At 36.4% G+C, this 11,840-nt stretch overlaps 1 protein-coding gene across 4 annotated transcripts; it reads left to right on the forward strand.

Annotated features, from left to right (window-relative positions):
* Positions 1-538: 538 nt before the first annotated feature.
* On the forward strand, positions 539-11,101 carry LOC112513839 (sister chromatid cohesion protein SCC4). 4 transcript variants are annotated; one of them, XM_025120209.1, is made up of 13 exons: positions 539-912; positions 1,390-1,541; positions 1,952-2,093; positions 2,347-2,463; positions 2,998-3,502; positions 3,996-4,034; positions 4,175-4,299; positions 5,501-5,647; positions 7,345-7,434; positions 7,504-7,628; positions 8,695-8,900; positions 10,589-10,713; positions 10,905-11,101. In XM_025120209.1, exons 1-13 carry the CDS (start codon positions 700-702, stop codon positions 11,088-11,090), a joined length of 2,172 nt encoding a protein of 723 aa, XP_024975977.1. In that variant the 5' UTR covers positions 539-699; the 3' UTR covers positions 11,091-11,101. The 4 variants fall into 4 exon arrangements, with proteins under 4 accessions (XP_024975977.1, XP_024975979.1, XP_024975981.1 ...); XM_025120211.1 differs by having other exon boundaries at positions 4,178-4,299; XM_025120212.1 differs by lacking the exon at positions 1,390-1,541 and having other exon boundaries at positions 568-912.
* Positions 11,102-11,840: the final 739 nt, after the last annotated feature.

An 11,840-nucleotide genomic window follows, 5' to 3' on the forward strand; every position in this document is an offset into this window, starting at 1 on the left:
AAAAATTACTTTTTTTACAAATAAAATATATCTCGAAAATAATGTTTCATATTTATTCAATAAATATTTTACTCTAAGAATATTTAATTTGCATGCAACTTAATAAGAAAAGGTAAAAAAAATTAAATGTTTTATTTAGATTATAACAATGAAAAATGAAAATCACTAATAATAATTTGAAATATGTTTTTATTTTAATTTTACTTAAGTCATCAAAATGATGTGTCATCCACATCACCTCATTAAAGCCATACAAGCAAAAAAGTCAAAGGGTTAACCGGTTTAAAAGGTAACAGGTTACCCATTGCTATTATGAGTAGATTTTTTAAAGTACAATGCCTTAATAAAAAATAATTTGAAAGTATATTGCTGTAATAAAGAAAAAAAAAAGAATATTATAATAAGAAAATTTATGAAAGTAGGTTGCTATTTTATGTATTTAATCCTTTAAAATATGTGGAAATGCTCTTATTTATATATGTTTTTTAGGCCCAATAAATAGCAATATATATAGCCCATGGGCTTATGATGCGGTGATACAAACGCATCAATTCATCGTCAACGATGAATTGATCAGCTCTTGACTTCATTGGACTTCTGACCAGAAACCTTGAGACACAACACAACGATGAAGCAAAGCAAAGGGGGAAGAAGGATCTAGAAATTGAAGTAAGAATTCAAACTCAAAGGGAGTAGAAAATGGATGGAGTAGCTGAAGGACTGTGGGAATTGGCTGATTTGCACGAGAAGAATGGCGAAATTGCGAAATCAGTCAAGTGTCTTGAAGCCATTTGTCAAAGCACTGTATCGTTTCTTCCCGTTATCGAAGTCAAAACACGTCTTAGAATCGCTACTATGCTTCTCAAGCATTCTCATAACGTTAATCATGCGAAATCTCACCTTGAACGCTCCGTTAGTCAATCCTTCCCTTTCCTACGTTTAATGTGCATTGGTTTATGTTTAGATTGTCACTTTTGTGAAGTCATTTTAGTTGTGATTTGTGAAAATTTGGGAATTTTATGAAGCTATGGAGGTTTATTGAAGTGTGGTTTGAGGTAATCAAGTTGGAATGGGCAACTCCTTTGTTATGCACTTGGCTGCTTTTGCACACAGAAAACTTTCTATGGCGCCCATTTGATCCCCTTATGTCCACTTAAATTGATAACAGTTGGTGACTGAACATTTTTATTGGATTTAGACAAGGGTTGAGTTAGGAAAAGGGTATGGTGAGGTATTTGTTAGATCAATAGGTGATGCTATGTGATAATTTATGGTCCACTTGGTCGTTTTGTAGCATGTTGAGGTGTATTTTGGGCAGCAAAGATACGAGTGTTCTTAAGCTATATAAATTATGGTCAACTAAATAGAGTTGTACTTGTTTTTTCACAGCAACTACTCTTGAAGTCGATCCCCTCATGTTTTGAGTTGAAGTGCAGAGCTTATAGCTTACTGAGCCAATGTTACCATGTTGTCGGAGCTGTTTCTTCTCAAAAACAGCTATTGAACAAGGGATTAGAACTTACTGCTACGTTTGGGGAGGGGTATGCAAGTTTCCTTTTGTAGACTTTACGTTTACCTTGCAGTTTCTTGTTCATGTTCTTCTGCGTGTCAATTTCTGGGTATACCTTTTACCGTCAATGCATGGTTAATGGTGTTGGCCGACAAATCCCGTTGGACTTATATTGTTCCATAGGGTGTTTGGAGTCAGGATCTGTTTGTCAAGGACCAAATGGCAACCCTATTAGGAGGAATCGGAACGGAGGCGCCTTACATAGACTTTAATATGCCTGTCTTTGTTAGCTCAAACTAAAAGTTACTCAATATTCTCCCATTCTGGAACGTTAAGGGCCAGTTAAATTATAATTTACAGATAAAAAGGCTGAATTGGCATCCTTTCATGTCATTTCTACAACTGGGATCTGCACTTATTGCTATTGTTGTTTATTGGAAGGTTTTCTGGGAAGTTATGGTCATGCAACTTCAATTCACAGCTTGCAAATGCTCTCATCATAGAAGGAGATTATCAGGGTTCAATATCTGCTCTGGAGCATGGTTATGTTTGTGCAAGTGAGATGTATTATCCAGAGTTACAGGTTGTGTGTATTAATAAGTGCATATTTCAAATTGTGAATATGAATTCAGGATATTTGGCATTATGCTTGTGTCTTTTATAGCTTGAGATTGCATTGTAACCCTACCATATTAGTTGCATCCATTATGAAGTTCCAAAATGCAGAGGTGGTTGCCTCTTTGTTCTTTTAACCTATTGATATTGTGATATATGGCATGGCTGTATTTCTTGTGTTGTTTATGCAATCCAATCCTGTTTGTTGTGCTTGTGGACAGATGTTTTTTGCAACTTCAGTTCTGCATGTACACCTCATGCAGTGGGAAGACGGAAGCTTAGTTGAAGGTGCTGTAAATAGATGCAATGGTGTTTGGGAATCCATTGATCATGACAAAGTAAGTCTATTTTTCTCTTACTGCAAGATGTCCACTGACGAGTATAAACTTGACATGAAGTTCCAAATTAGTTGAAACTAATTGCTTCTAATTCGTTATTTGTTGTTATTTAATTCAAATATATATGGTTTTTAGTTAATTGAGGATGTACATTTACTTTCTGTTTATGTTTGTCTGAACTCTGAAGAGTGCTATGAAGTGCCAAATTGTAACAATACTGCCATGAAATCACCATTTTCTTAGCATGTAAAGTATGCCAGTATCACACTTTCATGGAAGGCCAAGCAGTTTGTATTTGATCGGCTATATGCTACAGAACTTTTCCATAATAGACTTTCAAGTGCTTAACTGTTGGTCCGTTGTAGATTATTTTGTATTTGGTACTATGCTAGTATGCTGGGTTGTATTGCTAGTTAACTCTATACATACAATTGTATTGGGTATTGATATCTAAGTTCATATGTTCTTTCAAAGATCTTCCTTGCAATTGAAATTTATTCCACTATCATGACTCCTACTTTTGTGGAACTGTAGAGACAGCAATGCCTTGGTTTATTCTTTTACAATGAGTTGCTCCACATATTTTATCTACTCCGTATATGTGACTACAAGAATGCTGGTCAACATGTCGATAAATTAGATGCTGCCATGAAGACTGACTCACAGAAGATGCAGCATGTGCGAGAGCTCTCAAAAGAACTCAATATAGTAAATGAAGGTCTTTCACAACCTGATCTACCCCATAGAGATAGGGCTACACTCAGTTCAAGAAGAATTATACTTGAAGAAGAAATCAATAATTTTATTGGACCAAGTTCGATTGGTGGCCAAGAAGCTTTGGAACCTGCGTACTTTGGTAATGTGAAACGAGAATTTGGCGAGAAGCTTGAGTTGGCACCTCCTCCTATTGATGGGGAGTGGCTACCAAAAAGTGCTGTATATTCGCTAGTTGATCTTATGGTTGTTGTTTTTGGTCGCCCAAAGGGACTCTTTAAGGAGTGTGGAAAGAGAATTCAATCTGGACTAAATACTATCCAAGGTAGATCTTTCTTGCTCATTTCATCACTGTGAATTCTCGAATGTTTGTTAAGCCTAAAACTGATGAAATTGCTTTGGAACCGATCTTGATATCTTGTTACCTAAAGAATATGGTTTTTATGCTTCTATGTTGTAAGCAATGCTAGTGAAACTCTTACCACTAATCCCTCATAAATATGGGATAGTTGTCGCCTGTTCCTAAGATTGATATATTCATGCTATGTCTCTTATCTGTTTAATTTTATGCTTTATATGTAACATCCATTGAGAAAAAGGGGTGTCTATAATCTTCTCGTATTTCTTTTATAAGGAACCACAATTTGGAATATATGAAGTATCAAATACATAAAAGAGTTTTCTTTCTTTATCTTTGGCATTGGCATGAGAAACTTCTTGGTTGACCTTCTTTGTCCTATCTTATAGACTATTTTGCAAATTATCTTTCTCTGGCATCACCAGCTTCGGAAACTGAGTAAGTTACGTGTTACATGCAGCGGAGCTGGTGAAATATGGAATAGCTGATGGTGCAACAGGTAAGCCTTCTGCTCATAAGTCTTAATGTAAACTGTAAAGTGATCCGTACGAGGAGACACTTATTTATACCATTCCTTTTTGCAGTGATTTGAATTCAAATCAATAGTCATTAAAACTAACATATCCTTTTAATTTAAAGCAGAAGTGGATTTGCAGCACTCTGCCATTTGGATGGCTGGAGTATACTTGATGATCTTGATGCAGTTTCTTGAGAATAAAGTAGCCATGGAACTCACTCGTTCAGAATTTGTTGAAGCGCAAGAGGTTTGTTGTCTTCCTCCAACGTTGCAGGGTTTACTTTATATTGATTAGCTTATGGTGCCTAGGCAATGTCATTTTGCTTACTAAACAGTTTAGGGTTGTATCCAATGATGTTCCCTCTCTTCATTGTGTATGTTTTGTGATACATGTTTATTGGGTATATATGTGTCTGTACAGAGTGAAAGATTTGGAACTGGAGTATGATGGTGAATTGCTAAAATATCAAGACAAGTGAGCTCTAATACCAATACCTTTCATGCTCCCAGAACTACCTTAAAAGTAATTCTCATTAGAATAGGGTTGAGTCTTCATTCCCGTATCAAGTTCATTAAGATTGGAGGTGTAGACAAGACGAGTCGGCTTGTAAAAGGGACATGTCCAAGTGTTTGGCTAGTTCGAGCCAAGCCGACTCGTTGCCTATTTGAGAGTATGCCTGAGATTGACAGCTCAACAAGCTTAAATGAACCTAGCCCACAGAGTCTATGTGAGCCACAATGTAATTTATATCAATTTAGCCCGCTAGCTTTGGTCTCTTGGCAACTTTTCTTTAAGTTTCTTTATAATATAATTTGAAGGGTTTTAATTTTATATGAACTCATATCAACCAAGCGAATACTTAAGCTTATGGAGCCTATAGAAGCCAAGCCAATATGAGCTGATCTAAGGTTTGAGCTTATATGAGCCCATATGCACCAATAGGAACCGACCCTATGCGACTGGAACCAAGGGTCTAGCCTCTGGTGAGCAGAAACCGAGCTAGGATTCAGGCTTGGCAAGCCACTAGCTGAGCATGAGCGTACATACTTTTAGCAAGCAGAGTCTTAAGCCAAGCAAACTCGAGATCAGCTTGGTTCAAATGCACCCATGGCTGAGTTTTCCTTTTTTTGTAATATGTTAATGACTTTTACTGGTTCATGAAGTAGAGTGAAAGCAGCCATTTTTTGTAAATACTTTGGTCTGGTATGGTTTCATTCTATAACAAAAATGTTTATCTGGATATCTCAAAGTAGACATGATATGCATCTTCTGAAATATGACGTTTCAAATTGTGCCTCAGCTATGCAAATCTTTGAGGCCATGTTGGACTTTGTTTCCACTCTGTAACTATGAGCAGGTTCTAAAATCTAGAGTTCTACCTGATGCGAAGATCAGAATCTGCACGACACGCCATGAAACTGAAACAACAATATTTTCATGTTTGCAGGCATTATTAGAGATGAGGGATTGGTTCAACCGTTTTCCCACAATTTTGCAAGCTTGTGAAAGCCTTATTGAGATGCTCAGAGGGCAATATGCTCATTGTGTCGCCTGCTATAGTGAAGCTGCTTTTCATTTTGTTGAGGCAGCAAAGGTATGTCGGAATGGTACTTTTTTCTTGGAAACCAAAGAGGATTACAACTTCAAGCAGAATTTGGTGGTAGAATTGTGAAATTAAACTTTGGAATGTGATCTTGTGTCACACAAAATTACGTTTGTATCAAGGCCCTCCCTAAATCTAAGCCTAGATCTAATTATACATAGAAATTTGTGTGAAGAGTCTGGACTTGTTTGCTTGCTTGCTGCTTTTGAGTGTGAGCTTGTGCCTAGGTTTATCCGCTTTTCCTTATGGCCAGCATCTCTTGTTTATACCTGCCTAGTATAGCTTTCCCTGGCCACTACAGGTGGACCGATTGTTAGTTGGTCTCTTCAATTGGTGTCATCTGTTCCTGTGAAATTAATTGCTCCACGTCAAAGTAATCACCTAGTTTACATGGTTGAAGTAGTAATGGTCTGAATCATCTGGGAAAGCATCTGTTTTTAACTTCCCTCAGTCAAGCATTCTTAGCTAACTGAAATGTCACAAAGCTCATCAAGTGCTCACCAATAATTTTCAACGGACATGGAATGGTTTGATGATCTGGGCCTTGAAGTCGAACATACTGAGATTGAGAGCTTTACACTAGTTTATCTGACATGCTGAAGATTTCCAAAAGATCATCCTGATCTTCTTTTCTGATTTGTTAGCTCATCAAAATTATTCATCGTGAAAAAAATCAACTTTTTCAGTTACAATTTCCCAAAATTGAGCCTGTCCTCCCACATTTAACTTCTGCTAGTCAGTTATGGATTGGAATGGACATAACAATTTGTAAGGTTATGCAAACGAACATAAGAGAAGCAACAAAAGGTACAACAGTCTGTATATGTATACACTGGAACCTGACCTATCAATGTTTAAGCATATGTTGCTTTTCTTGGAAAATCTGGAACCAATGTCGAAAAGTATATTATAAAGTTTATAAAGGCGGCCAATACCATAGGGATAAGAAGGGACACTAGCAATAAATGAAGATGTTTGCACAAGCTAATAATTGCATGACAGAATAATATCAACCATCTTTTTATATCTGCCTTCTTTTTGCAAAATTGTGGCGTTTAGCTAAGCTTCCCAAATCTTTTTGGCAAGCTGGGTGTCTTTTTCGGAAACAAACCTCTCCACCTTTTGAGGTAGAGTCGTAGAGGAAGGTCTGTACATCTTAGTAGCTTACCCCCCAGACCCTCTACTTCCGGGTGTGATTTATTTGGTTTTAATTTTTTAATAATGTCAACCATCTTAGAGATAAAGTTATATGTTCAATTCAAAATACCCTTGTACCTGTTAATGATGTCTGCTTCAAACAATTATAGACTTATGGAGATGTAGATGCATTTTTGACCTGCCATTTCTCTGTTTAGCTGTGAGTAAGATCATATCATGTCATTAATTCAGAGGGGTACTTTACTGGATGATTGAATATATTTTTGAACTTTGTTTCATCATCTTACTCTGAAAGTGAATTAGACTTTGTTAAATTAATCGAAATATGACTAATATCAAAACCAGGAATTGGAAGCTGAACCAAAAATATAAAGCAACATGGTTGTTTAAAACATCTACACCAGAAGCAAGTGGAAGTCAATTCTGGTTGTTTATTTGGACTATATATTATCTGTTGAATTTAGTCTCCCGGTTCGAGCAGATTATTCCCCAGCTTCAGTTAAGTGTTATGTGATTGTATATACCTGCAGCTAACTGAGAGCAAATCAGCACAAGCCATCTGTGAGGTTTATGCAGCTGTGTCTTACATATGCATCGGTGATCCAGATTCCTATGCAAAGGTGAACTTGATCTTCTCTCATTGCTCTCTTTTCTTCATGCTTTATATGTGAAACTTCTTGTAAATGCAGGCTTTAGAGTTAATTGGACCAGTTTACAGAACGATTGATTCTTTTGTTGGAGTAAGAGAGAAAACAACTGCTCTTTTTGCATATGGTTTTCTATTGATGAGGCAGGAGAATCTACAAGAAGCACGGTATGTATCCTTGTTTATTTAACACTTATGTGTTTAAGTCTCTTGGTGTTCTGAATCTTGGATTTCATGTTGGATATTGTTCCTGACCAGAGTTTTACACTGAATGATGGTTAAGGTAGGAATAATAGTTTTCCTATCTTACTATAAATGGTGCAAGCATTCTTTGTATGTACTAAAGAACTAACAAAATATAATAAGAATCCCAGTGCCAATGGTGGATATAGGCAAATTGTTGAGCCACGTGAATAAGGAGTTCGATTTTTTTTGCCACAGTTATTTTTGTCCATGTGATTATTGATCCTAATATCTAATTGTAGCTTCTTAGAGATCTTATGAGAAATCGGTATCATTATGTTTAAGATAACCTAAAACATATACACATTTTCTGCCCCCTGTCGTTCTAGCCTTTTTAGTTCCTCTTTAGAGTTTTCTTCCATAGGCATATTGCACATGAGGCTCTACTAGCTATTTCTCGTATCCCGTTTCTCATGATGGTTATAATGTGTGTTTCATATAACACGATACTTCTTTATACAATGTTATGTTCATCTTTAAAATAATTCATCTTCCATAGAATCCATTTATCGTATATCTTTGCCCATCACTGTCAGATTGTAAGCTCCACCTTTTTCTATGTTGAAAAAGCTTTCTTGGTTGCTAACAACATGGCCAATTTCACAAAAGGAATCTGGAACGGATGAGGGATGAAATTGGTCATTTGCTTCCCGAGTCTGTCCTAAAATAAGTGTCTAAATTTCTATTTTGGTTTGTTCCAAATAAGTGTCCACTTTCTAAAGTAAGTGCCTACTTTCCAATTCTACCCTTAATTATGAGATGGAGAAATTCATTACTCCAACTATTATCGAGGGTAAAATTGTCATTTAGTTAATTAAAGTGTAATAATCATATTTCTAAAATTGTGCGCCTTTTTTGTTGTATACATTTATTTTGGGAAGGAGGGAGTATATTTTTATGATCCATGGCATCAGGCTTGTCATGTTTGTGCTATGATATTTTGCAATTATACATATTTTGCAGTCTTTCACCATGAACAGCTCTGATGCAGGGTTCGATTGGCAAGTGGCTTGCAGACAACACACACGACTCTGGGGAATCTTCAACTCGTGTCACAGTATCTGACAGTACTTGGCAATCTAGCACTAGCTCTTCATGATACCGTCCAAGCCAGAGAGATCTTGAGGTCCTCCCTTACTTTGGCAAAGAAGCTTTATGATATTCCAACTCAGATTTGGGTCCTATCAAACCTTACGGGTATGTCTGGCATTTCAGTACCCTCTACTGCTCCGTTGCTACATCATGTGCCTGTTTGATACTTCCTCCATCCCAAAATCAAAAACCCAAAATGGAAAAAGTCACACATTTTTAAAAATATATAATTATTACACTTTCTAAATAAATTGTACCCTTAATAAGAGAGGGAGTAATGAATTTCTCCATCTCATAATTAAGGGTAGAATTGGAAAGCAAACACTTACTTTTGAAAGTGGACACTTATTATGGGACAAACTGAAATGGAAATGTGGACACTTATTTTGGAATGGAGAGAGTAACTTCTAGCAAAAGTGCAAATGACAAATAAAGCCTACAATTTTGGGATAAGAAGTTGAAATTTTCCATTGCAGTATAGCAAATAAGGTTTTCTAGTGGGACCTTTTCTGATAAGAATTTATGGATAAAAAAACCCCTCTGATTCAAGTCTCATCATCTTACATCCGTGTATCGTTTGTAATGAAAATGGAATAGTCTCTTGTTCATATTTAAAAACTGTTGTTAAAAGAAATAGCAACATGACTTTTGTTCCTTCATTACTCCATTTGTCCCAAAAATGTTGCAACAAGTTCCATTTTTGGATGATATTAACTGCTAGTTTGTGACTTTTTGACCTAATATACCTATTCGCCAGTGGCCCGGTAGTAATGATTTCAAACTAGTGATGGTATGTATTCTGGTCCATAGGAGTCCCCTTATTTTGTTATTTCTTTAAACAACCCCACAGAAGACCTGACACTCATATTGTATGCATAATTCTTTTTGCAATTCATGTCAAATATTGTTGTTAAAGCAATCGGCTTGTATTGATGATGCGAACTAGGCGCATTCGTCTGGATGAAGATTTAGCCCACAAAAGACCCAACACTCTCATATTGTATGCATAATTTTGTCTGCAATTCATGTCTAATATCATTGTTAAAGCAACCGGCTTGTTTTGATAATGCGAACTAGGCACATTCGTCTGGATGAAGGTTTAGAACTTGAGCTCACTTTTATACTTTTAGGGTGCATTTGGTATGTGGGACAGGACAAGACATAACAAAACAAAACAAAAACCTTTTAATTTCACATCCATGGCGCGACTTTAGATTGGAACTCGAAGGGACTGAGTGGGAAAAAATGCACTTCTTTGTAAGCACTTGTTTTTCCAACGAAAATAGGTGGAACAAAAAAATAAAAGATGAAAAAATTGGTAAATTACTAAACGATACATTTTCACAATTCTTTCACCTGCCTACCTCACTCTTGCCTGTCCAGTCCTGTCCACTTACCAAACAAACCCTTGTGTTGTGAACGAAAAATCATAGTCAATCAGGCAGGTTAGAGCATCTCCAATAGAATCTCCAAAATGGAGAAATTAGGGATTTTGGGCAATTTTTTGCTCCAACAGATTCTCAAAAATGGAGAAAATAGGAGAGAGAGAGTGTAGCTTTCTCCAAATTTGGATCTCTCTCCAAAAATGATTACCATGGAAGAGAAATGGTTTTTTATTATATTTCACTGATAGTTAACCTTGAAAAGAAATGTTTATGAGAGAGAAATAATATAGTTAATGATGTAATCTCCAAAATAGAGAATCTGTTGAGAGAATCTGTTGGATGAAACAAAGATCTTCAAAATGGTAACGTATATCTGGCCAGCTAAATCGAACCACATTTTTGATGCAGCATTGTATGAGCAAGTAGGTGAAAAGGGGAGTGAAATGGAGAATCGTGAATACGAGAAGAAAAAGGTGGACGATCTGCAAAAACGACTTGCTAATGCGTATGCATCAACTCATCATCTTGAGCTCGTAAGTTTATTCGATCCATTAAGTTCCTTTTTCCGTTTTCTATTCTTTTGCTCCCTCCGTTCCACGAAAAACCACAACATCTTATTGCCCATATAGTTTAACTAGTTGTGTACCCGTGTGATACAACATCTTATGCGGTTTTTATTGAATGGAGGGAATAGTAGCTTTCAACTGATACATTTCATGAGCAGATTGAGAAATCAAAATTCCAAGTCCGAAGACTAAATGAAGTTGATATCAAGCGAGCGATTGCTGGTCCATCCACGAGAGTTGATCTCGACATTCCTGAGTCCATCGGCTTGTCATCCTCAACACCCCAACCTTCATCACGGCTCATGGACGTCGATATCGGCAGACGCGTGACGAGAAAAGGGTAGTTTCCTTCCTTCTCATATATATATATATATATATATATATATTGTGTCAATTATGTTGTAGAAGCATATGATAACCAAAAGCACACCTAATGTTCACACAACATGCTAGTTCTTATAGATTCCATTCAGTTATTAGGGTCCTAGAGCACATATTAATTGTATATGATTGTAGGAATCAGATCTAATTCAGGTAGATGAACGGTTTGCATACATTTTATCTTCCCCAGTCTGTACTATCGTGGGATTTACTGGGTTCGTTTGGTTTTTTTTATAGACATAATCATACTGTTGTGATAGATGTAAAAGTTCATCAAGATTGAATCATTTGAAGACTTTATGCACACATATATTGCATCAAATTTGAGATTTCAGTCTTGAATGAGCGAATAGGTCCGTTGCTAACAGGTCCGTTGCTAACAGGTCCGTTGCTGACATTTTATAGGTCCTTGGTGAGATGTAAAAATTGGGCCCTCGATATCCTTTTTACATCATGGATAACATTGAATTCAAGGCATATAAAATCGTTCTTTTCAAATATTCCTATACGATAAAAACAATCAATAATTATTTCTAAGGGGCTGTTTGGCAATTGCTGAATGGTTTGGTGCAGAATGATTGAGAGGTTATATAGTGCAACATGAAATATAATTGTTTGGTAATTGTGTATAATGAAATTATGGCTCTTAATGGTTAAGGGAGATTCATGATACAAAATCATTAAGAGGGTTTTGGAACCATTAAGAGACATAC

This window comes from Cynara cardunculus, assembly GCF_001531365.2.
Source record: "Cynara cardunculus var. scolymus isolate 2C chromosome LG 5, CcrdV1, whole genome shotgun sequence".
Lineage (NCBI taxonomy): Eukaryota > Viridiplantae > Streptophyta > Magnoliopsida > Asterales > Asteraceae > Cynara > Cynara cardunculus.

Bases quoted from the DNA above. Each gene is read 5' to 3' on its own strand.
- LOC112513839 (XM_025120209.1), top strand. From the start codon at position 700: ATGGATGGAGTAGCTGAAGGACTGTGGGAATTGGCTGATTTGCACGAG. The intron at 2,464-2,997 runs GTAAGTCTATTT...GTGGAACTGTAG, and splicing joins AATCCATTGATCATGACAAA to AGACAGCAATGCCTTGGTTT. The intron at 8,901-10,588 runs GTATGTCTGGCA...TTTTTGATGCAG, and splicing joins GGTCCTATCAAACCTTACGG to CATTGTATGAGCAAGTAGGT.